Genomic DNA, 26,990 nt, shown 5'->3' on the forward strand with positions numbered 1-26,990 from the left:
TAGCTTAAAATACCAGATTGCCCAAAGACAATCTTTGAACCTTTTCTATTTTCTGTTTTTGTTGTCAAACTTTTTTGTTCCTTTTATAGATATCTGAACTTTTTAGGAATATTTGGTTTTTTTACATTTTTATTTATTTATTTTTAGACAAAGGAGAGGGGAAAGAGAGGAGAAAAACATCAATATGTGACTGCCTTTCATGCACCTCCTACTGGGGAACCTAACCCACAAACCAGGCATGTGCCCTGACTGGGAATTGAACCAGCAACCCTTTGATTCCCAGGCCAGCACTCAATCCACCGAACCATGCCAGCCAGGGCTCTATTTTCTATTTATATTTAAGCCCTAGATCATAAGTGGCAAACACAAGGTCCATGGGCCAAATCCGGCCCCCCACCTTGTTTTATCCAGCCTACACCTTGTTTCTACCCAGCGGCAGCTCCAAGCTCCTTACCCCTAGTTAAGGAGTAGTTACATTTATACAGTCTTAAAATTACATTTGGCCCTTTGAGGGCAACCATAAGGCTAATGTGGACCCTGGTGAAAATGAGTTTGACACCCTGTCCTAGATAAAATTAGCCAGCCTCATGATTTTTAATGCCATTTATAATCTGATGGGTCATATATTTCCATTTATAGATGGACCTATCCCCAAATTCCTGACATAAATATCCAGTTAGTTGACATCCAACTGAGTTTCTTATATACTTTTCTTTCTCCCATAGTCTTTCCCACAGTATTTATTTATGGCAATTCCATTATTCTGATTTCTCAAGTCAAAAACAGGATCACCCTTAATCACTATGTTTCTTTCCCACTCTAAGTCCAAGTTATTAGCAAATTCTGTTGGTTTGACCTTTATAATCTACCCAGATTCTAATCATTTCTCACCACCTGTTACCAAACTGGTTGGAGCAAGCCTCTCTCCATTTCTCACCTGGATTATCGTGCTAACCTCTTAACTGCTCTCCCTTCTTCCAACCCCGATTCCCCATAGGATATGCCCAGCAGGAAGAGTGATCCCATTAAATGAAAATTAGGTTATATCACTCTACTCTCAAAGTGTTGCCATCTCAAATTCAGTAAAAATCTAAGTCTTTACTGTGTGCCACAAGAACCTTTGTGGCCTGGCTCCATATTATATCTCTGTTCTTATTTCCTATGAGTCTGCCCTTCACTGCTCTAGACAGTCAAGATCTATAAAATGTTTTAGATTGTACTTTACTTGCAAGACAAAGTTAGGTTACCAGTTTCATTGCTGCTGATAGAAAACATGAGACTCTTATGTCAAAGATGAAGGATAATCACAGTAGCCAGAATATCAGCATTTTGTGCTGGTTTCCCATGCTGCCTAATTCCCACAGTATGGTGCCTTCTCTTCTGTATTAGTCCGCTCAGGCTCCTGTAACACAAGACCACAAACTAGGTGCTTAAACAACAGAATTTATTGCATTTTCTCACATTTGTGGATACTAGAAGTCCCAAATCAATGTGCCAGCACTGTTGGTATCTGGGGAGAGCTCTGTTCTAGAGTTGCAGATGGCTTCCTTCTCACTGTGCTCATATGGCCTTTCACCTGGGTTCCCACAGGGAGGAAAAGAGAGCTCTCTTGTGTCTCTTTTTTTAAGGACACTAATTCTATCACATCAGGTCCCTACCCTTATGCCATCATTTAACCTCAGTTATTTCCTTAGAAGCCCCATCTCCAAATGCATCCACACTGGCAGTTAAGCCTTTGATATATGAATTTGGGGAGGGAGACACATAAACATTTAGTCAATAACGCCTTCTACCCTATTTAAAATTTAATCACATCCTTTCCCAAGAGTTCCTATACCTTTTCTGCTTTATTTTTTCTTTAGTACTTATTACTACTTAATATATATATGCTTATGTATAATATATACATATTATATATTATCTCATATATTATCTTAATATCTCATATATACACATATATGTTTATCATATATATTGTCTGTCTCTATCATAGAAAGTATGTTCTATTAAGGTGGGGGGTTGTCTTTTTTTATTCACTGTTAATACCTTGTGCCTAAAACAGAGCTAGAACATACAGCTAGTTCTCAGTAAATACTTGTTGATTAAATGAAGGTTGTATGTAGTAGGGAAGGTTGATTATTTGGAAAGCTAGAGTCAGGTACACTTCTAGCCTGTAAGACTTCCTTTAAGAGGGAAATCCTAATGAATTGTGTGGTCAATTATTTACTATAGACTGAATTGTTAGGATTTTATAGAAGCCCTTAAATTTAAGCTTACTTTGTGATGAAGTATAATTCTGAAAAATAGAGATTGTAATTTGGACTTGCTTACATTTTTTTTTAAGTTAGCAAAAAATAAAGGCAGAGTTATCAAGATCAATAACACATTGTTGGGAAAACTTAACACCCTGTAAAAACCTAATGAACAGAATATAAACAAAGCCTTTTTCACCACAAATTAGGAAACAAAGCAGCTGTTTTGGCAAGAGCAGCTTATTAAGAAATTGCTGTTTTGATACTGATAGCTTGTAAGTGTCAGGTATAAGTAAAATGGATTAAAAATGTAAGTTTCTTGTCTCTTTAACCTACTTTAGTCTATCTCTAAATTGAGGATGCTGAGATATACTTAGAAAAGTTTTCTCTTGGCAGGTAGTTACGGAAATGTGGTTTTATAGAAGGGTCAATTCTAGATTAATTCTAATTAAATCATTCATCATGGCTTTTGGCATTATTTTTTCTTCATGGGAGGTTGGGAGAGCTGGCTTCTTTCTACCTTGATCCTCAGACTGAAGTGCCTAAACCTCTGCTCTCTTATCCTCTTCAGTTACCTTGCAAAACATCCGCAGGCCACAAATTCTGGTTTTAAAATAAGATGAGAAATCATCTAAACATGTTATTTTGGAGTTGATAAATTTTAAGTACTACAAGTTATAAAGTACTTTCTAAATGGAATGTATTTTTATATATCACCCTTTCTTTTTCATGTCTCTGTCACATATACACTCTTGCAGCCTATTAGCCTGAATAACCTTCTTGCTCTCACTACATAATGTCAAAGGACAAAGGCAGAATATCAGCTGTTAGGGCATTGCTTAAGGGGGAGTCTGGAAATGTCCAAAGGTAAATGTATTCCAAGTTACCTGCTAAGCTTTATAGTATCCTGTCTCCTGGGACTGGTAAAAATCACCCATAGGTAGTAATCTGTCTGTCAGGGATATTCAACCTTTGAGAATGCAGGTGAGTAAATCTCTTTTCGGTATAAAAGTGGGTTAGCCTGCCCAAGAGCCAAAGGTAGTTTGTGTGTTTTGTTCCATATAATCAAAATTGCTAGCCTGAATTCTAGCTGGTAAAAGTTCACGACATTTATTCTGAATGTTCAATTTCAGAAGAAAAAAAGCATTCTCTAGTTAATGAGTCTATGAAATAAGTGGAATCAGATGGCTTGATTATTTTTTCAGTATAAGTTATTTCAGTAAGCGAAAATTATGCTTTTTTGCCCTGGCCAGTGTAGCTCAGTTGTTTAGAAAATCGTCTCATAAACTGAAAGTTCTCAGGTTCAGTTCCCACTCAGGGCACACGCCTGGGTTGTAGGTTCAGCCCCTGGTCAGGCCATATGAGAAAGGCAACTAATTGATGTTTCTCTCTCACACTGATATTTCTCTCCCTCCTTTCCCCTCTTTCTAAAATCAGTAAGCATGTCCTTGGGCGAGGATAAAAACAGCTATGCATTTTCTAAAATTTGCTTTTTAAAAAAGGATTTTAAAGGAAACTATGTAGTATAAAGAAGGAACACTGGATTAAGAATCAGGAAACCTGAGTTCCAGTCCAGACTCAGTCACTAACTTGCTGTGTAACCTGACCCAAGTTTCACCATCTTTGGGCGTCTCCATTTTCTTATTAATATAATGAGAGCATTGGACAAGTTGATGTCTTAGGCTCCTGTTAGAACTAACATTCTATAATTCCAAATTATTGTAACTGATAAACTCACAAATCTACTTATTTATGTATATTTCCTGAGTGTTATGATAGATATAAATTATCATAATAGAAAACATTTATTGCCTATAATAAATAACAGCTGTTTTAGAAAGAATTTCACATGCCAATGATATGAAATTGTTTTTATAGGTACATTCCTGTCATTGAAAGGAGCTGTGCTAACATTCTCCTGTATGGATCGAACTGGTGGACTAATGCAACCATCATATGAAGTTTGGAGGGACCCAAACAACGCAGATGAAAATGAGAAATCTTGGAGAAGGAAACTGGTCGTAAACTGTCCCTCTCTGTCACAAGAAATAGGAGATCATCAGTATACAATAATCTGCTCAGAAAAACAAGCCAAAGTTTACTCACTGCCTTCTCAGACTTGCCTTTATGTTCATAACATCACCGAGACATCTTTTCTACTGCAAGCAGATGTAGTGGTCATGTGTAACAGTGCCTGCCTGGCATGCTTTTGTGCCAATGGGCATATCATGATAATGAGGTACTTGCCTTCTCTATAAATTATCTGTTAATTACAGCAGTGCCAACGAGGTACAATTCTGAAAAGTGCATGTAAAATGTACTTGTAACACACAAGATGTGTGTTATCCAGAAGTGACCTGAGATCCTTGCTGCTTTTATTTTTTAATGTTTTATTGTTCTACACTTTGAGAAAGTGTAGGATTTTCATTTTTTCCTTTAGCTAAAAGTGCTTTCCAGCCCTGGCTGGCGTAGCTCAGTGGATTGAGGGCGGGCTGCGAACCAAAGTGTCGCAGGTTCGATTCCTAGTCAGGATACATGCCTGGGTTGCAGGCCATAAGCCCCAGCAACCACACATTGATGTTTCTCTCTTTCTCTCTATCTCCCTCCCTTCCCTCTCTAAAAATAAATAAATAAAATCTTTAAATAAAAAAAGTGCTTTCCATTGTGAATGACATATATATTTTGATTGGCATTAAGGAATCTAAGAAAAGAGTGATTTTTTCCAGTCTTGCACACATTCATTCAGCAAACATTTCTTGAGGATATGTTATCTCCCAGAAGCTATGCTAGGCATGGAAATATAAAGATGAATAATCTATAAGGAAAATAAATGAAATGTTATTTTTATTAGGTTTCATAGTCCACACAAGAATTGTACATACAGAATTTTTTTAAATTTTATTTTAATCATTGTTCAAGTACAGTTTTCTCCCATTTATTCCCATTCCAGCCCACCCACCCAACCCTCCCTACATCCCTCCCATTACCCCCCACCCCTAGTTTTTTTCCATGTGTCCTTTAAATTTGTTCCTGTAAACCCTACCCATTGCCCCCTGAAATTCCCTCTTCTCTCCCCTCTGGTCACCGTCAGTCTGTCTCCTATTTCAGTGTCTTTGGTTATATTTTGCTTGTTTCTTTGTTTTGTTGTTTAGGTTCCTGTTAAAGGTGATATCATGTGGTATTTGTCTTTCACTGCCTGGCTTGTTTCGCTTAGCATAATGCTTTCTAGCTCCATCCATGCTGTTGCAAAGGGTAGGAGCTCCTTCTTTCTTTCTGCTGCATAGAATTCCATTGTGTAAATGTACCATAGTTTTTTGATCCATTCATTTACTGATGGGCAACTAGGTTGCTTCCAGCACCTAGCTATTGTAAATTGTGCTGCTATGAACATCGGGGTGCAAAGGTTCTTTTGTATTGGTGTTTCAGTGTTCTTAGGATAGAGTCCCAGCAGTGGAATCGCAGGGTCAAAAGGCAGATCCATTTTTAGTTTTCTGAGGAAGTTCCATACTGCTTTCCATAGTGGTTGTACCAGTCTGCAGTCCCACCAACAGTGCACTAGGGTCCCCTTTTCTCCACAGCCTTTCCAACACTTGTTGTTTGTTGCTTTGTTTATGATGGCCATTCTGACTGGTGTGAAGTGGCAGCTCATTGTGGTTTTAATCTGCATCTCTCTGATAGCTAGCGATATTGAACATCATTTCATGTGTCTTTGGATCCTCTGTATGTCCTCCTTGGAGAAGTGTCTGTTCAAGTCCTTTGCCCATTTTTTAATTGGGTTACTTGTCTTCTTAAAGTGGAGTCGTATAAGTTCTTTATATATTTTGGAGATTAAACCCTTGTCTGAGGTATCATTGGCAAATATGTTTTCCCATACAGTTGGTTCTCTTTTTATTTTGATACTGTTTTCTTTAGCTGTGCAAAAGCTGTTTATTTTGATGAGGTCCCATTTGTTTATTCTTTCCTTTATGTCCCTTGCTCTAGGAAACATGTCAGTAAAAAAGTTTCTGCGTGAAATATCTGAGATTTTCCTGCCTATGTTCTCTTCTAGGACTTTAATGGTGTCACATTTTATATTTAAGTCTTTTATCCACATTGAATTTATTTTTGTATAAGGTGTAAGTTGGTGCTCGAGTTTCATTTTTTTGCACGTAGCTGTCCAGTTCTCCCAACACCATTTGTTGAAGAGGCTATTTTTATTCCATTTTATGTTGCTGCTTCCTTTGTCAAATATTAATTGACCGTAGAGACTTGGGTTTATTTCTGGGCTCTCTGTTCTGTTCCATTGGTCCATGTGCCTGTTTTTATGCTAGTACCAGGCTGTTTTGATTACAGTGGCCTTGTAGTATAGTTTAGTGTCAGGTATTGTGATCCCTCCTCCTTTACTCTTCTTTCTCAAAATTGCAGCAGCTATTCGGGGTCGTTTATGGTTCCATATAAATTTTTGAAGCGTTTGTTCTATGTCTGTGAAATAAGCCATTGGTACTTTAATAGCTATTGCATTGAATGTGTAAATTGCTTTTGGTAGTATGGACATTTTGATGATATTAATTCTTCCAATCCATGAACACGGTATTTGTTTCCATTTGTTTGTGTCTTCCTTGATTCCTCTCCTCAGTGTTATGTAGTTTTCTGAATACAGGTCTTTTACCTCTTTGGTTAGGTTTATTCCTAGGTATTTTATTTTTCTTTTTGCTATTTCAAATGGGATTTTTTTCTTGATTTCTGCTTCTGCTGTTTCATTGTTGGTGTACGGAAATGCCTTTGATTTCTGGATATTGACTTTGTATCCCACTGTTTTGCCAAATTCATTTATTAGGTCAAGCAGTTTTTTGGTGGAGTCTATAGGATTTTCTATGTACACTATCATGTCATCTGCAAACAGTGACAGTTTTGTTTCCTCCTTTCCAATTTGGATTCCTTTTATTTCTTTTTCTTGTCTGATTGCTGTGGCTAAAACTTCCAGTACTATATTGAATAGAAGTGGTGAAAGTGGACATCCTTGTCTTGTTCCTGATCTTAGTGGAAAAGATTTTAATTTTTGCCCATTGAGTATAATGTTGGCTGTAGGTTTCTCATATATGGCCTTTATTATGTTGAGGAAGGTTCCCTCTATTCTCACTTTGCTGAGTGTTTTTATCATAAATGGGTGCTGTACCTTATCAAATGCTTTTTCTGTATCTATTGATATGATCATGTGGTTTTTTACTTTGATTTTGTTTATGTGATGTATTACATTTACTGATTTTCAAATATTGTACCATCCTTGCATCCCTGGAACGAATCCCACTTGGTCATGGTGTATGATCTTTTCAATGTACTGTTGGATGTGGTTTGCCAGTATCTTGTTGAGGATTTTAGCGACAATGTTCATCAGCGATATTGGCCTGAAGTTTTCTTTCTTTGTTGTGTCTTTATCTGGTTTTGGAATTAGGGTGATGTTGGCCTCATAAAAAGAGTTTGGGAGTCTTCCATCTTTTTGGATTTTTTGAAATGGTCTGTGAAGGATAGGGGTTAGCTCTTCCTTAAATGCTTTGTAGAATTCTCCTGTGAAACCATCTGGTCCAGGGCTTTTGTGTGTTGGGATTTTTTTGATTACTGCTTCAATTTCTTTTGCTGTTATTGGTTTGTTCAGGCTTTCTGCTTCTTTTCCATTGAGTTTTGGAAGATTATATTTTTCTAGAAATGTGTCCATTTCATCTAGGTTTTCAAATTTCTTGGCATACAGTTCTTTGTAGTACTTTCTTACAATCCTTTGTATTTCTGTGGTATCTGTTGTAATCTCTCCTCTTTCATTCCTGATTGTGTTTATTTGGGTTTTCTCTCTTTTTTTCTAGATGAGTCTGCTTAAAGGTTTGTCGATTTTGTTTATCTTTTCAAAGAACCAGCTCTTGGATTCATTGATCTTTAGAATTGTGCTTTTAGTCTCTATGTCATTTAATTCTGCTCTGATCTTGGTTATTTGCTTCCTTCTGGCTGCTCTGGGCTGTCTTTGTTGTTGTTCCTCGAGTTCTTGTAGACGTAGGGTTAGGTTGTTTGTTTGAAATGTTTCTAACTTTTTTAGGTGGGCCTGTATCACTATGAACTTCCCTCTCAGGACTGCCTTGGCTGTGTCCCATAAGTTTTGGGTTGTTGTGAGTTCATTTTCATTTGTTTCCAGAAACCTTTTGATTTCCCTAATATCATTCTTGACCCATTCATTGTTTAATAGCATGCTATTTAATCTCCATGAATTTGAGTGTTTTGGGTTTTTTTCCTTGGGGTTGGTTTCTAGTTTCAGTCCCTTGTGATCTGAGAAAATGCTTGGTATGATTTCAATTTTTTTGAAATTGTTGAGGCTTGTGTTGTGTCCTATCATGTGGTCAATCTTTGAAAATGTTCCATGTACATTTGAAAAAACTGTGTATTTAGCTTCTTTGGGATGGAGGGTTCTGTATATATCAGCAAAGCCCATTTCATCTAGGGTATTGTTCAATGCCACAGTATCTTTGTTGATATTTTGTTTGGAAGATCTGTCCATTGTTGATAGTGCGGTGTTAAAATCCCCCACTATAATTGTGTTGCTGTCAATATCTTTCTTGAAGTCCTCTAAGATTTTCTTTATGTATTTAGGTGCTCCTATGTTGGGTGCATATATATTTACAATATTTATGTCTTCTTGATGGATTCTTCCCTTGAGTATTATGAAATAACCTTCTGAGTCTCTCTTTATGGTCCTTTTTTTGGAAGTCTATTTTGTCTGATATGAGTATTGCAACCCCGGCTTTTTTTTCCTGTCCATTTGCTTGGAAAATTTGTTTCCAGCCCTTCACTTTCAGCCTGTGCAGGTCTTTTATCCTGAGGTGAGTCTCTTGTAGGTAGCGTATGTGTGGGTCATGTTTTCTTATCCAATCAGCTATTCTATGTCTTTTGATTGGAGCATTTAATCCATTTACGTTTAAGGTTATTATTGATAGGTACTTACTCATTACCTTTTATGTACGTGTGTTCCTCTCTCACTCTCTCTTTTCCTTTCTTTCCTTAAAGCAGTCCCTTTAGCATCTCTTGCAGAGCTGGTTTAGTGGAGGTGTATTCTTTTAGACTTCTTTTGTCTGAGAAGCTTCTTATTTGGCCTTCTAAAAATATGGAATGCTTCACAAATTTGTGTGTCATCCTTGCACAGGGGCCATGCTAATCTTCTCTGTATCATTCCAATTTTAGTATATGTGCTGCCAAAGTGAGCACTGTACATACAGAATTTAATTTGATCCTTATAGCTTCCCTAGGACATAGAAAATAGATTTGCATCCTCCATTTTACATATGTTAATAAATTAACCTCTTTCCACCATCACGCATTAACTTGACTGAATCTATCATGGGTGTCTACTTAACTGGCTTTGTTTTGGACTTGTGCCCTAAGGAGCTTGAAATGCCATAACATATACTTTTTAACATTTTTTCATTCTAAGTCTTTGAAATCTAGTATATAATTTACACTTACAGAACATCTCAAGTCAGACGAGCCATATGTCAGCTGCTCACTAGACATGTGTGGCTCGCTGTCACTACATTGGACAGCACAGTGCTAGAACCTCATGAAAAGCTCATTCCAACAGTACATATTTCAGGTCCCATTTCCTATGGTAAGGTTCTAGGATTTAAATTGTAAGTATAAGCTACTTTGATATAAGAAATTAGCTCTATTTTTTCAAGTTGCTGATTTTATGATCTGGAATAATTTAAAATCATTGTGCATACTGGGATTAGTAGGATGATTCCAAAGTTTGAGATATAATTAAAAGTCTATTTTTTTCCTTTTGGCATGAGAGGTATGATTTAAAAGTAATGAGACTGGTTTTCTTCAGTAGTTTGTTAAACTGGCTCTAATGACAGTATCCAAAGGGACAGTCTGATGGATTTAAGCAAAATCATTGGCTACAACATTGGGATAAGCACATAGCCATTTGGTAAGACACTGGAGATTGGGGATATTCATTTGGATGAATATCCAAATTCTCATCTATTTAAAACTTATTCTCCTTCCCTTTCAGCCCTGGCTGTGCTTATTTATTAATCACGCCTTCGGTGCAGGTGCCCTAAGTCATTGGTAACTTTTCATTTCCTGTGTATAGAGGGGTAAAGGAAAGGGAAACAAGGGCACTCCATCCCCAAGCACAGTGAACTGGACCTACTCCATGTATCCATCAGTGCATTGCATCCTCAGACTCAGGAATTTTGCCTTAAAAGACCCAGTATGCAATTAGGCACTTTCTAGCAGCAGTGTTTCTATCATAATTAGACTATAACCATATCATAGGAACCTATGAAAAGCTGCAAAAAGTATCCTGAAATTGCTGGCCACTGCATTTAGTCAATCTTCAAGGACATCTGCTAAGTATCTAGATAGATTAAGACAGAAGAACTGTGCCCATGCTTTTTGTGTATATGATTATATATCAAAGTCAGTTTATTAACTCTGAGACTTCAAGAGATTAAAAAGAAACAACCATAAAATAGTGATATCAACATAATTGTTTTTCTCTAAGGATTTGCAAATTTTATAGAGAAATTAAAAGCTTCCAACAATTTGAATATGAAATATGGATTTGCTTTTTTCCATGCAGCCTACCTAGTCTCCGCCCAATGTTGGATGTTAATTATCTGCCACTGACAGACATGCGGATAGCACGGACATTCTGTTTCACCAACGAAGGACAGGCATTATACCTCGTCTCTCCGACTGAAATTCAGCGGTTAACATACAGCCAGGAGATGTGTGATAATCTACAGGTAGGTCCGGCCATTTATGAAAAAATCATTGGAATAGTTGTAAAAAGAAAGAGAATGAGAGATATCCAAAAGCTGAAGTATTATTGGACCAAGCAATAAATACGCTTTTCTAGAATATATCTGAATGTTACTTTATCACTGTGAATCTAAACAAGTTCTAGTGCAGTTCTAGGTATACACAGGAAAAAAAAAAAGAGAGGAAAATATGAAGACTATGCATATTAGTGGTTAATTTTTGTTTATTGAGTTTTGCTTTGTTTTGTTTTTTGCCTGTGGAGAATGCTCTGAAAGATGATACACCCTCCCTCCCAGGTAGAGAATATGTATGCACACACAAAAACTTTGCTTATAATTCAGGGAGTTCTTGGACATTTTTTGAAGAAAACAATATAGTTAAGAGCCATATAAAATAAATACATATTTATTCTGTGGGTTAGAATTGGGCATTTGGGCATTTGAATTTCATCATAACAGATAAGCAGAGCCTAGGAACAGAATAAATATAAAAACCTATGTAACCTTGGGCAAGTAAAAGTGCTCACAAAATTTTTGAAAATATCTTAGAAATTCTACTGGTTCAATCCCCTCACTTTACAAATAATAAAACCAATATCCATCCATTATAACACAGAGGTTAATAGTACAAGCTCTGAACTATTTCAGTTGTTTTGCCCACTTGTATAACTTGGGGTATTTTACTTAACCTACCTGTATGCTCTACCTTAGAGTATTATTGTGAGAATTAAGGAGGAATTCATATAAAGCACTGAGCACAGTCTCTAGAATGTAGTAAGTTGTAAAAATAAATAATAATAAATTTTATTGTCATTATTAAACAAATATTTATTGAGTTTTTACTGTTTGCCTGGTACTTGGCTAAGCTCTAGGAATGAAATAATAAAGAAGATACAATCCCTATCTGCAGGTGTGGAGGGAGAGAGAAGCAAACTGACAACTCCAATACTCTCTGGAGAGGCTGTCTGTCTATAGATGGCCATGCCGGTTCTGGGGAGATGTGTAAAGGGGGCCCCCAGGCTGAGGAACAGAGGGAGGGGCTAGTTAGAAAGGATTATGAAGGGGGAATAGTTTACCCATGAGAATGGATGGCTGGGGATGGAAATGGTAAATTTATTCTTTTTTTAAAAGATTTTATGTATTTATTTTTAGAGAGGGGGAATAGAGGGAAACAGTGATGGTTGCCTTTGGCTCACTTCCAACATGGGACCTGGCCAGCAACCCAAGCATGTGCCCCTGACAGGAGTCAAACCTGCGACCTTTGGTTAGCCGGACGATGCCCAACCCATGGAGCCATGGCAGTCAAGGCCATCATGATACTCTTGACTAAGTATTGCCATGTGAAAGCCCAGAGGTTCAGAAAACTACCGACAAAGTTCAGACTTGGGAATTGAAAAGAGTAGAGGGATGGTGTTGGAGAATTAGTCAAGAATAGAGCTTGGAGCACCTTGCAAACTCATTAAGGAATGTGGCATTTATCCCAAGAGCAACAGGAAGTCAACAGGAAGTCATTTAAAAGATTTGGCAAATTCAACCCAGGCTGGTGTGGCTCAGTGGGTTGGGCATCACGCCACAGGGCAAAAGGTGCCTGTTTGATTCCCATGGTCAGGGCACACGCCTGGCTTGTGGGTGGTGGTTGGGGACCTGCAGGAGGCAACCAATCCATGTATCTCTGTCACATCAATGTTTCTCTCCCTCTCTTTCTTCCTGCCTTCCCCTTTCTCTGAAAATAAATAAATAAAATTTTTAAAAGATTTAGTGAATTTGTTTATTGAAAATAATATTCTGATTGCAGTATGGCAAGTGGTTTTGAGGAATTAAGACTGAAGGTAGGGAGAACAATTAGGAGGCTTTTTAAAATAATTGTATGCCCCAAATAACAGTGGCTTGAAATACAGCAGCCAACAGTGAGGGTGGAGAAAAGTCAGCAAATTCAATAGGTTAGAAGTGTAATCAGTTGGATTGGAGGGTTATTAGAGGTAGGAGTGAGGGAAAGGGAGGAATTAATAACTATTTTTGGGTTTCTGGCTTGGGGAACTAATTAGATGGTATACTACCACTGCCATTTCCAAAGAGAAAGGATTAAGGAAGAGTACTGGTCTGGGGAGCAGAGACGACGGGAGGTGATGAAGATGAAGTCATGCTGCAAGTTCACAAGCAAACTGGTATTAGGTCACAGATGTCCTGATTTCTGGTTGTAGTTCCTTTCTCCATATTGATAGTTCTTAAATTTTGATCAGCTTTAGAAAGACTTGGAGAGCAAATTTAAAATATAGATAACCAGAGCATGTCTTTATAGATTCTGATTTGGTATGCATGGAATAAAGCTTGAACATCTGTGTTTCTAACAAGATTTTTCTTCAGTTATTCTAAAGCACACCAAATATTGAGAACAATTGCACCTCACCAGGTAGTGGCTGCCTATTTCACCCATTTAAATTATCTTGAGCCATTTAATAAATTTGTGATTGATATAAAAATAAATCCAACCTTTCTCCATATACCACCAAAGGCTTCCCATTTCACAGGGCACTCCATGCTTGGTTTAGGAGAGGGATCAGGAACACAGAGGCTACAGTAATTGAAAAGGACCAGAAGTCTAACTTGACAGTCATTGATCAGGTGAAAATTAACCCTAGAATGAACATATTATCTTCCCATGCTTTCTGAGTATAAAGGGAAAAGAGCACAGAAAAATGAAAATTTTAGGATGTCAGTTATTAAAGAAGGCATGGAAAAGAAGGGGAAAGAAATGCCAGAGATAGAACCAGGAGCAAAGCAAAAATCACCAGCAACTTCCCACTTGCTTGTGATTGGGAATATTCTTGCAGTTTCCAATGCCAGAACCAGCAGCTCAATTATAGGCGTACTTGAAACAAAATCTAATCAACAAGGAACTCTTCCAAGCCTGTGCAGGGAAGGAAAAACACCATGTTCCTTAAGCCTTCCAAGCTTTTGGCTGGGACTCCTGTAACAAAAAAAAAATGGTTAACAAGGGAAAAGCATACAAATTTATTGAATGTAAGTTTTACATGACATGGGAATCTTCATAAGGAAATAAAAACCTGAAGAAGTGTTTAAACCTGGGTGTTTTTATGCTAGGTTTAATAAGGAGTAGAGAGTTAGGGAAAAAATGTAATAGGACAAAAAGGGGAATAAACCAAGTGTAGTAAACTGGGGGAAAGAAAAAAAATCACCAGAAAAATATGGAAAGCAAACTGTCTTTTTACATATAGGTAAGATCATATGGTGTTTGTCTTTCACCACCTGGCTTATTTCACTTAGCATAATGCTCTCCAGATCCATCCATGCTGTCGTGAAGGGAAGGAGCTCCTTTTTTCTTTCTGCTGGGTAGTATGCCATTGTGTAAATGTACCATAGTTTTTTTTATCCACTCATTTACTGGTGGGCACTTAGGTTGCTTCCAGCACTTGGCTATTGTAAATTGTGCTGCGATGAACATTGGGGTGCATAGGTTCTTTGAATTAGTGTTTCAGGATTCTTAGGGTATAGTCCTAGCAGTGAAATTGCTGGGTCAAAAGGCAGTTCCATGTTTAGTTCTCTGATCAACAAAACAAACGAGCAAGCAAAATATAACCAGAGACATTGAAATAAAGAACAAACTGACAGTAATCAGAGGAGAGGGGAGCGAGGGATAATGGGAGAAATAGGGGAAGGGTCATCAAGGAACATGTGTGAAGGACACATGGACAAAGCCAAAGGGGGGTAGGATCAAGGGTGGGAGGCAGGGATGGGTGAGGCAGGAGGGCATGGTGGGGCAAAAATGGAAACAACTGTACTTGAACAACAATAAAAAAATTGTCTTCACAATGTGCTCTAACAATCACAATGTTTTCTTTTGATCTATTGATTTATTTATTTTATTTGATACAGGACATGCTGGGAGATTTGTTTACTCCCATAGAAACACCAGAAGCTCAAAACAGAGGTTTTCTAAAGGGACTGTTTGGTGGAAGTGGACAGACATTTGATAGAGAAGAGCTCTGTGAGTAAACTCTTGATCATAAATTTATATCACAAAACAGAAGACTGTACTGTGTGTAACTTAATGTAATATGTGACTTCAAATTCTAGACTAGATTATTTTGCTTTTGAATAAAATTGATCACTTTGTAGTAGGAAGTAGCATAACAAAAACAGAAAATAAAGTTCACACAAATAATGAGTAGGCTAATAAATGTGTCATTTGCAGGTAGATTATGCCTGCAAGCCATGGTAAAGACATTTAATTACTAAAGTCTGGAAAAAAAACATTTTTGAATCAGTCTGCCTTTAACCACTGCTAAAAAAAACAGATTCTTTATTCAGAACACAAGGTTCATCAGTGCTACAGAATGAATTACTTTTAATATCTACCAATGAGACTCTGATGAACAATAATTGAAAGCAGTAGAAAGAGACTAAGGAACATTTTTAGAAAGAAGCTAAAAATGTATTTTCTTCATACATTGTTAGTGGGATTATAAATTTGTACAGCCACAATGGAAAACAGTACAGATACTCCTTTTTAATTTTTTTTAAATAGAGCTGCCCATAACCTAGCAATTCCACTTCTGGGTACTTATCCAAAAAACAAAACAAAATAGTGCTTCGAAATATATATGCACCCTACATTCATCGCAGCATCATTCACAGTAACCAAGATACGGAAGCAGCCCAGGTGTCCATCCAGAGAGAGACGATTGGGTAAAGATGTAAATCTATATACCTCACATCTTATTAGTTGTGATAATAAAGATGATAAAAATGTTATATTAGTTGTGATGAATAAGATACTAGTTGTGATGAATAAGATAATAAGATGAATGTGATAATAATATATATATCACATCTTATTAGTTAGCACATCCTGTCAATGTTAATTGCAAATATATCATATAGAAATATTACTCAACCCCAAAAAAGAATAAAGTCTTGCCATTGGCAACAACATGGATGGACCTTGAGGGAAGTAAGTCAGACAGAGAAATACAAATTCCATAATATCACTTACATGATTTTATTTATATGTGAAATCTAAAAAACAAAACAAGCAAACAAAGTAAAAAAGGACCCATATATATATATATATATATATATATATATATATATGGAATAGGCTAATGGATTCCAAAAGGGAGAGGGGTTAAAAAGGGTGGGGGAGGAAATGTTTTTCAAAATACCTCATCACCATTTAATCTTACCAATCAAAAACCTTTTCTCTTAAACTTTTACCCATGCAAATGATCTAGGTTCTTCCATACACTCAGTATTCTTCAGCCATATAAAAAAGGCATGAAACTGGATAACATGGATGAACCTGGAAAACATCATGTTATGTTAAAGAAGGAAGACCAAAAAAGGCCACATGTCATATTATTGATTCCACTTATATAAAATGTCCAAAATGGGCAGCTCTACAGGAACAGGAAGTAGATTAGTAGCTGCCAGGCACTGGGGCAGGAAGGGAATGGGGAGCAACTGCTAATGGCTATGGACTTTCTTCAGGGCAGTGAAAGTATTCTGAACTAGGCAATGTTGATAGCTGTAGCACTCTGTGAACACACTAAAAACCACTGACTAAAAGGATGAATTTTATGGTATGTGAATTATATTCCAACAAGTCTCTTATTTTTAAAAAGTAGATCTAGATTCCATTCCTAATGTTACCTCCTTGGAAATGCTTACTAAATTTTTACCAAGACAAGCTGTTTTTCCATTTAAAAATGTTTATTTCATTAAAATTAAATGAAACTGAGCTTTGTAAGCGACAGGTAAATTTTTTGTCTGTTATAAAGTCTTGTGTAAACATTTGTGTGTTAATGTCCACCATGCACATACCCCATTCTCTCGTATATACACACACAACCCCCAAGAGATTTAAAAATAACAACTGAGGCCTACAAAGGCCAATAGCAAGATAAACAGGGAACATTGGAATGAAGACTCCGGCTAAAACCTAGACAAAAGAACAGACCTGAGATTGGAACAGACACTCATGAGGGTTAAATATGAGTTCACCTATATTGTGAGCATCCCAACTTGGCAACATCAAGGATGCAGTTATGGGGCTTCCTGTCAAGATGGCAGAGTAGGTAAACTCTCCTCACCCCCTCCCATGATCGCATCAAAATTACAATTAGACTATAGAACAACCATCATTGAGAACCACCTGACACTAGCTGAACAGAATTCCTATAACTAAGAATATAAAGAAGAAGCCACATCAAGACTGGTAGGAGGGGTGGAGACTCAGAATGGGCAGGTCCCACATCCACAGTGTGGTGAAGACTCTGGAGGGAATGGTCAGTCATGGAGGTCCCCTGAGGAGCCGGAGGTCTAGCCCCAGACTAGCCTCCCCAGCGCAGGCTTCCAGGAGCAGGAAGAAGAGTCCCCAGAACATCTGGGTGTGAAGAGCAGTGGGCATTGCATCTGAGACAGACAGGGGGCTACTGGAGACTGAGGAGAGCCTCTTAAGGTGTTTGTACACAGACTCGCTCACTCAAAAGTCCATGAGCTCTATGCTCCAGCGCAGGGGAAACAGCTCAAAAAGCACCAGGGGCCTAGGGGAGGGACTAAATTTGACTAACCTCAGGGTGAGGGCTAAAGGGGCAGGGGTCAGAGCAACTCTCTCCAGGAACAAAAGCTCTCAGTACCTTGTTCTTTGGGGAGCTCCCCTCCCACCCGCCAAATCTGTGCTCTCCATTAACCAACCAGATAAACACTGCTTCCTCTGCCCTGGTGATTTCCTGAGACCCTGCCCCACCCAACTCACCTGCCTGGCCTGAGCCTCTCCCAGTGGCACCCCCTTAGAAGCAGCCTGCCTCAGATCACACTGCAGGCTTTCCCCAAATCTATCAAAGATCCAAAAACCTCAAACAAGCAGTAGCTGACTAAGAAAAAGTAAATTAAAAAAAAATTTAAGTGAACAAATTCATAGATACAGAGAACAAATTGGCCATGGCCAGATGGGAGACTGGGTGGAAAAGGTGAAGGGATTAAGAAGTACAAATGGACAGTCATCAAACTAGTTATCAAAATAGCCACAGGGATGTAAAGTATGGCATAGGGAATATAGTCAAATAACATTTTAATAACTATGTATGGTGTCAGATGTATTTACATTGATCAGGATGGTCAGTCCATAAGGTATATATAAATGTCAAATCACTACATTGTACCCTTGAAACTAATACAATATTGTATGTCAACCATAATTAAAAAATAAAATAACCAAAAAATGTAATTATGCCATATTGTATGGAATCCACACACATAGAAAAGGCTATGGCAACAATATTGCTCACAGTCACTTTTGGGTTTTTTTTTGTTTTTAATATTTTTTATTGATTATACTGTTACATTTTTCCCAACTTTTCCCCCTATATCCCCCCTCTGTCCTGCCCCTCAACCCTCCAGCATTACCCCCTCTTAGTCCACATCCATGGATTGTACATATAAGTTCTTTGAGTCCTCTGCTTCCCATCCATTTTTTCTCTCTCCCTGTCTACCTTATTCCTACTAATAATGCCTCTTCTCCCCTGTACTTTTTCCTCCCTATTCCTCCCTTCCCCTCCCCACTGAAATCCCGCCATGCGATGTCCATTTCTCTGATTCTGTTCCTGTTCTAGTTGTTTGCTTAGTTTTTGTTTCCATCGTTTTTCTTTTCTTTTAGGTTCATTTGTTGATAGTTGTAAGTTTGTTGTCATTTTATTGTTCATATTTTTTATCTTCTTTTTCTTAGATAAGCCCCTTTCACATTTCATATAATAAGGGCTTGGTGATGATGAACTCCTTTAACCTGACCTTATCTGGGAAACACTTTATCTGCTCTCCCATGCTACATGAAAGCTTTGCTGGATAGAGTAATCTTGGATGTAGGTCCTTGCCTTCCATGACTTCAAATACTTCTTTCTAGCCCCTTCTTGCCTGTAAGGTTTCTTTTGAGAAATCAGCTGATAGTCTGTTGGGAACTCCTCTGTAGGTAACTGTCTCCTTTCCTCTTGCTACTTCTAGGATTTTCTCCTTCATTTTTACCTTGGCTAATGTAATTATGATGTGCCTTGGTGTGTTCCTCCTTGGGTCCAAATTCTTTGAGACTCTCTGGGCTTCCTAGACTTCCTGGAAGTCTGTTTCCTTCACCAGATTGGGGAAGTTCTCCTTTATTATTTGTTCAAATAAATTTTCAATTTCTTGCTGTTCCTGTTCTCCTCTGGCACCCCTATAAGTTGGATACTGGAGCACTTCAGGTTGTCCCAGAGGTTTATAAAAGTCTCTTCACTTTTTCAAATTCTTGTTTCTTCATTTTGATCTGGATGGATATTTATTTTTTTCCTTTTATTCCAAATCATTGCTTTGAGTTCTAGTTTTCCTTCCTGTCACTGTTAGTTTCCTGAACATTCTGCTTTATTTCACTTTGGGTATCCCTCATTTGTTTTTTCATTTTTTGACCAAGCTCAGTCAGTTCTGTGAGCATTTTGATTACCAGGGCTTTAAATTCTCCATCAGACAGGTTGATGATCTCCTCTTTACTTAGCTCTCTTTCTAAGGCTCTACTCTGTTCTTTCATTTGGGCCATATTTCTTTGTCTTGGAGCAGCTGATAGGTTGTAAGGGGCGGGGCCTTAGGTATTCACCTGGGTGGGCAACCCTCCTTGCTGTGCGTTGGTGTTGCCTGTGGGGGAGGGGCCAAAGAGGGAATGGCTGCCTGCTCCTCTGTAGCTCACTTTTCAATGGACTCTCCAACTCTCCTGTGAGACTGGGAGTTTCTCCTACAGTGGCAACCCCAGCTGTAACCCACAGCCACGTCTTAGGCCCCTTAAGCTGGGCAGCCAGCCCCACCCCCAATGTCTGTGTTTCTCCTGTTTTTCTGAGTTGGCCAGCATGTCCACCACCTTACTGGTCTGGTTGTTCTGGTCAATTTTTTTTTAATTCCTTAGTTGTTGTAGTTCCATGCATTTTGATTTTCTGGCACTTTTTGTTGTTTATTGATTTCAAATTGGTGGTTGTCCTTTTGGTTGTGCAAGGAACAAAGGGTCTCTACCTATGCCTCCATCTTGGCTGGAACTCTCACCATCTCTTTTATAGGCATTTTCTTGGGTTGCTAATATCTCCAAATCTATGATAGGGTCAACTATGTCTCTTACTGGAGAATTATGGCAGTAGAATTTAATATAACTACTTCGGTGATAAACTTGACTATTTGAATGACTGACAAATGTTTAAAATTGGTATGACTTGAATTCCCAGTTGGGGAAGCTTCAGCAGGAAAAGCGTCCCGCAGCCTCGCACAACACATTCCTGGGCCCGGTGGCATCGAAGGGGTGAAAGGCGCTGCCGGCGGGGTGATGGGAGAGCTGACTCGCGCACGGATCGCACTGGACGAGAGAGGGCAGAGGCTAGGAGAGCTGGAGGAGAAAACTGCGGGCATGATGACCAGTGCAGAAGCATTTTCCAAACATGCACATGAGGTAAACTGCCTAAGAAAATATAGACATCTTCATACAGTAATAATTGGACACATACAGGCTCTGCACAGGAAAGCTTAAACAGAGATGCAGCTGTAACATCCTGTGCCAGAGGCAAGGTAACGTGAATCTCATTACAGCATAAGTACCATCATTACCCCCAGCATTTGGGAGAAAAACACTTTTTAGAGAATACTATAACACACTGATACTTCATTATCTTTGGGGTAACTCAAAAGCGCATGACCCGTTAGTGCTGATACAGCTGATGCACCTTGTGCGTCATGCGCTAACCTGGTGCGTCATGCGCTAACCTGGTGCGTCATGCGCTAACCTGGTGCGTGGGCAGAGGATGTGCTCGCCCCGGGAGGTGTGAAGGACATGGCAGCTGGGAGCCACACACTCCTTTGTGTCTCAGTCATTAAAAGTGATTTCCTGTCAGCTGAGTCTTTACATCTTGATTTGCTTTCCATTGTTTTACAAAATTAAGGACGTTTTATAAGATTTAAGATACACTGAGATATTCATGATTAACTTAATTAGGAGCTTGTTTGATGGGCACTTTTGAAGATTTTTTTAACATCTAATAGCGACTATTTTTTCTTTGCAGTTAATGCTGAAATATAAGGATAAGAAATGGTACCAGTTCTAAACTCCTAAAGAAGCTGGGGCTGCTCTGAGAAACCATGATTCAGGGAAACCAAATCTTTTCCCAGCATCACTATTCGACTGCTAGACCAGTTTCTTCTACAAAATGTTCCATTACAGTCCATCTGAAGTTATCACAAGAGAGACTTATCAGAGACACTGTACAACCGAAAGTCTGGAACCCTGGTTAGAATCCCGAGGTATGGCTGAATTTGCCTTTTCCCACGTGGATTGGAGGTATCATCTTGGCACATCATTTGCTAAGGATTTATATTCAGGAACTACGGGGAGTTCTCCTGATTTGAAAAAAAACCCTGTACAAACAAAAGCATTAATGCACTTAATGAAAAAAATCTTTGCATGATAAATTAACATCTTAAGAGGAAAAGAAAAAAAGCATGTTGTGATAGAAGAAAAAAAGATTAATGGTAAACTATTTTTATAAAATGGGCCACACCTGACAGTTTTAAAAATCTGCGTTAGAAATTATCAGTGCATTTCAAGTACATTTGTCATACCCAACTGAAAAGGAAAAGAAAACAAAACCAAATTTTCTTCTCATCTATAATTTTAATTATACTAAAACATTATCAAATTCTGATGGCAAAAGTCTGACTAACATTCCTCTCGCTCCAAAGTATCTTACATCGTTGATAGTTCTCAGTCACAATCAAGTATTGCTGGTATAGTAAATTATTTCTAACACAATTATTTCCATTTCTATCACTTTCAGGACAAGTTGCTATTTTTAGCCACAAATGATGCAGGGTTGGGACACCTCAAAGCATTTTTTCAGCCTAGTTTTACTCTCTGCAAGGGAGTTGACTGACAGGTTTGGGGAAACTAGATTACAAGAACAATGCAGTTAGCTTTGAGAACTTAATTCACACACTCTGGTTTGTTTCTAAAGTGATACATTTTTAATGCTCCATTTGTATCCTTGTCTGCCAATTACACAGTATATTACTGTTCAAACCCAGTGGGGTCTTCAATCCAAAGGTGCTCTTGCAGCCTGACACAGACCAAACTGGTCATTCTCTTTAGCATGATTCAGTAAAACCTCAGTTAATGTTTTGGGAAAGAGATTCTGATTTATTACATTTCTGACTAACAAGGGCTTTCATTAGAAAATAATTTTGGTTCAGTACTTATTGAAAATCTTTATAAAATATAGCAGTGTTTTTGCTATGCTGGCCTCAGTCACCATTATGCGCAACAGAAATACACAGAGAGTTGAACAATACAAAATCAGTAATTTTGTCATAAACCAGAGGATTCTGTCAGTAAATACCAAATACCTTTTCCTTATTAAAAACTGTTTTCAAAATGAAATAAAGAATATCCTTAACAGGGTCAAAGGCATCTCTCATAACTCAGCAGACAACTAGAGACAAAACAAAACAAACACACCTACTCTCTCTATTTAACGTAAGTCTAGGAGTCAAAAGTCGTAGAAATCAATATATGCCGATGCTAGGACTCATCCTATAATATGTTGCTCCTTCGAAAAGAATTTTTTTAAAGAATTAATGAGTTTGGTTTATTGAATTTCAATTAATCAAGATCTTACTAGATATATATATATGTATCTGTGTTTTAAGAATCCACCATTTTCCTAAAGGCCAGTTTATTTTAATAGCCAATTAAATAGTATTGAATATTTCTTGGGTTTTTTAGATTATTTTTTATTTTTAGTGAATTTGTTTGAAGTGGTACTTCCTTTAAATATTCTTAGTAATTTTGAGAAGAGCAGAGATGTTTGAAAGAAGCAGCAAATGTGTACCCAGATGGCATTTCTCAGTGTCCTTGAATTCGCCTGATTTCTCATAAAACCTTCTCCATGAATCTCTCCAGACTCCCATGAACAGCCTTGGGGTAACAAAACCTAACTTGGAAATACAACATGATTCATAAAATTATATGGTAAGAATAATAAAGAACCTGAAGACTAGGATATGGGAAACACTGATAGTCAGATTGCAGTGCACTATCAGTTTCAAGGACCCAGTTTTCTGATTTTTCTGAATAGATAATTTATCATTTCTATATTTTTAAAAAATGTTAAAAAAAATCTAAAATATTAGTTTATTTTAAGAACAATGAAACTCAGTTCAAAGTGGCATTAAGTTCAATGACTGTCTGTGAAGGCCCAGTAAGACGTGAGATGACTTGTTCTTCACTAGGGTACTCCGCGGCGGGCTGCTCGCTGCACCCTCACTGCGGCACGTTCAGCAGCATCTCTGGCCTCTGCGCACCAGATGCCAGTAGCCGCCCCTGAGTGCTGGCGACCACGAACGTCTCCACCCATTGCCCACACTACTCCCAAATGCAAGCCACTGTTCCACATCACTTAAAGACAGGCTGAGTGTGAATATATAATATATGTCTTGTATAAAATTGAATGTCATAAGTGCACAGTGTCTTAACGAGAGAAATTATTATACCCAAAATTACAAGTGTGGTTCAATATGCAATAAAATGCTATTTTGGAGAAAGCTTATATGAATCAGTGGAAAAATAACAGTTACAGAATATTTTAAAGCATACAGAGAAAATACCAAAAAGGACAAGAGAGTGCTTCACAGAAGTGCTTAAAACTCTGGCTTTAATGAATAGATCAAAAGTTAGCACAACTGGAAGTAAACAGGTGCTTCTGAAATGCTTGTAAAGAAGAGATTCTTTTTAAATGTGTCTTTCAATATTGTTTTTATAAGCCCTTTCATAATGTAAGGGTAACTTAATCCCATAAATTCCTGATTAGTGGAATACAAATTAATGAGGTTTTACTGTATCAAAATTATTTTTATAATTCAAAGAGATAGCAATAATAAGAATCTAATGTGGATGTGATTTTTCTCTTTGAACTTTTCTATTCCGTTGCACTCACCTTAGCACACGCGTGCACGCGTGCACCACCCCCCCCATCAGCATCACCGTCAGCACCACTGTCTCTGGCAAATGAGTACTATTAATCCATGTAATTCTTTAAATATCTCTTATCTACTCTTTAAATGTCTTGCCTCTATCTTAGAACATAAGAAAAATACTCTTAATAACTTGGACAATGATAGAGAAAAGGACTCAGAGCCTAGTTGGCATCAAAATTACATTCTGTCTGCCAAGGTAGCATCAGAAAATAAGGCTTGTAAACCACCGTCTCTACGGATTGACTTTATCTCCCTCTAACTCCTTCAGGTGATGAGCCCTTCTTATCCCAGGAGACAATGGGCCTTTGCATTCTGTTCATCAGTGGGAAGGTAGACATGTTTGTTTCTCTGGTTCTAATAATAAGCAATAATTCCTATCCTGAAATCATCCATTGACCCTGGGGTTTGGAAGAAAGATGACTGATTTATCGTTTATTTTAATTCCTTACAAAAGCAGCACTACTGATTTTGCTTCCTACATAGACTACACTGAGACACAGACTTAGCATCCCGGCCACCCTCACGGTCGTTGTCGGACCAGCTTTGGAAGGACAGCGACGTAGCTGAGTGAGATGTTTTCCTGTAACTCAGTCACAAAGACGTTTTTCAGATCTCATCTATCGCCTGTGAATGATTCTCAAGCTAGTAAATCAGAATCCAGGTCTCTATTTCTCAAAGATCTTCAGGGGGTTGCAAAGGAACACAAGCACAGCCAGAGTCCTTTCACGTGACCCACGTGTCTAGTTCTAAAGGTACGATTTGTCAGCTACCTGCATTAAGGGGGGACCGTTGCTTTGAACAAGGAAAAAAAATGTATGTGCCCTAGGTTGGTTGAAGAAAATTAGGATTAGCTCTTGGAGAAATTGGTTGTAAGATGTTTGGCAGAGGGAAAAGGAAGAGGGTCTAGAAATGTAAACTAAAAATCCGCTTCTTGGTTCAGGATCCCTGGGATAACCCAGGAGCAAACCCGTGCAATTATTCCTGCCCCTGTGGGCCCACATCTTAACTCGCCACTTTCATTCAGAGGGGCCGTGCCACAGGGACTCAGACAGTCCTGTCAGGCTCTGCTCTGCGCCTGGGGGGAGAAACACGGCAGCCTTCACAGCATCCTCCCCTCGGCCCTTTGTAGCCTGGGCCAGGTGTGTGACAAGGTACTCTGTCATATACACACTGCCCCCAGTGCCTGAGTACTTGCCAGTACATAGTATGCTGGGATACCACCATTCCGGGGAGCATGGTCGTCATGTAGCAGGATTAGCATATATATTTACAGACAACATAACCCTGAAAGGATGAAATGCAGACCAGGTGAGGTCTGACTTGGGAAGGGGAGAGAGGAAGTGCCGATCTGATGCAAGGATGTGGGGGTGAGGAGGAACATGGAAGCCGAAGTGGAAAAGGCTTTGATGAGGAACCACAAGCACTGAAAGGGTGCGTTTATTTACATATTTAGGTAGGGAAGTGATTTTCAACCTTGGCTGTTCATAAGAATCACCTAAGGAACTTTTAAAATTCCCAATTCTATCAAAATCTCTCAGAGTGGGAGCCAAACATCAGTATTTTTGAAAGCCCCCAACGTGGTTCCAGTGTCCAGCCAAACTGTATAACCACAGTTTTATGGCAGCTAAGGAGGCCCGTGAGTTCACCTTGGCTGGTGCTGGGCCCCACTTCTGCGGGGTTCAGGGGAGGCGAGACGTAGGAGATGCAGCAATGGCTCGACTGCTATTTATTTTATGTCACAACCCAAAACAAATGTTCTGTGCAAACTCTGACCAGATGGTGCCCCATTAACTCTTAATAACAACTCCTTGTGGTTTTCTCCTTTGTGACTTGGCCATTAATTATTCCAATTCAAACATCTAGGCTTTGATTATCTTATACATGTGACATCACAGAACACCAGAAATAGCATAAAAAATTCAGCAGCATGTAAAGCTAAGTGGAAAACTAATTCTCAATAGTTTCTTAATAGAAATGCTCAAAACAATCATTTACTAAATTAGGTCCAAATTTATTATTCATTCTTTGTTCAGAGGAGAAATGGGTACCAGGTGCCTGTTCTGCGATAGGTATATTTTCTTGAATTTGATCTCAGCGAGGGGGGAGAACAGCTCTTCCTTGATTATCGTCTTAGCTCCCAGGGCCACTCGGATTCATTTTCTTAGGAACTCGACTGTGTTTAAGGGGAGAAGAATGCCTGTAACTCACTCTCTGGCCTCCAGTGCCCCTGAAAGAGTGCTCTCGCCTTCAAAAAGGGAGCGTCTGCCTGTCTGAGGCCACAACAGTCAGTGAGAAAATTCGAGCGAGTCCTCTCCTCTCACACTGCTCCCCTCTAGTTTTGGCCCACCCTTCTCACTGCAAAGTCAGAAAATAAAGTAGGTGGTGGTTTTGGACAAGTGTACACAAGATCAAAATCTCTAATAACCTATAATTTTTAGTACTTAATTATGTGATGTTTTACTCTAGGAAATAAGAAACCGATGATATCATTGATGTATCTTTCTTTCATCCTCAGAATTTTTGCATCTTTTCAGAAAATGACAAATTACTATTTTTCTGTTGCACTCAGCAATTGTGACTATACTTAAAATTCTTGTAGTCTGTAGAGATATCAATAAAATTGTATATGTTTGTACATAGATGCTCTCTTATGTTGTCATGTCATGAACTACTACTGATTTTTGCCAAGATTAAATATGGACAGAGGTAAGACCCTCATTTACAATGCTGTGAACCATAGTTTTGCAAAGTATAATTGTTCTAAAAAGGCAGGGAGGTGGGTGGGGGAGCAATGTACACCATATATATTTGAACTAAAAAAGAGAAAGGAGTAAAACTAAACACAAATTCCCTAAACTCCAAAAGGGCAGAAATAGCCATTCAAAATTTCCATCAAATTGGGGAGATACGTAAT

The 26,990-nt window shown here is 38.4% G+C and overlaps 1 protein-coding gene and 1 non-coding gene across 7 annotated transcripts in view; one reads left to right on the forward strand and one right to left on the reverse strand.

Moving 5' to 3' along the window:
• STXBP5L (syntaxin binding protein 5 like) overlaps nucleotides 1-26,715 on the forward strand; it is a 335,631-nt gene extending 308,916 nt beyond the window's left edge. For all 6 annotated transcript variants that reach the window (XM_028505036.2, XM_036018147.1, XM_028505038.2 and 3 more), the window contains 5 exons: nucleotides 4,131-4,491; nucleotides 10,855-11,020; nucleotides 14,930-15,041; nucleotides 20,284-20,504; nucleotides 21,112-26,715. In XM_028505036.2, the coding sequence (XP_028360837.1) occupies nucleotides 4,131-4,491; nucleotides 10,855-11,020; nucleotides 14,930-15,041; nucleotides 20,284-20,504; nucleotides 21,112-21,153 (902 nt within the window). In that variant the 3' untranslated portion in view covers nucleotides 21,154-26,715. The remainder of the gene's footprint in view (nucleotides 1-4,130; nucleotides 4,492-10,854; nucleotides 11,021-14,929; nucleotides 15,042-20,283; nucleotides 20,505-21,111) is intronic.
• Nucleotides 9,367-9,473, reverse strand: LOC114491300. The gene has a single exon (XR_003684078.1). It is a non-coding gene; the product is annotated as a U6 spliceosomal RNA (small nuclear RNA).
• Nucleotides 26,716-26,990: the final 275 nt, after the last annotated feature.

This window comes from Phyllostomus discolor, chromosome 2, assembly GCF_004126475.2.
Source record: "Phyllostomus discolor isolate MPI-MPIP mPhyDis1 chromosome 2, mPhyDis1.pri.v3, whole genome shotgun sequence".
NCBI lineage: Eukaryota > Metazoa > Chordata > Mammalia > Chiroptera > Phyllostomidae > Phyllostomus > Phyllostomus discolor.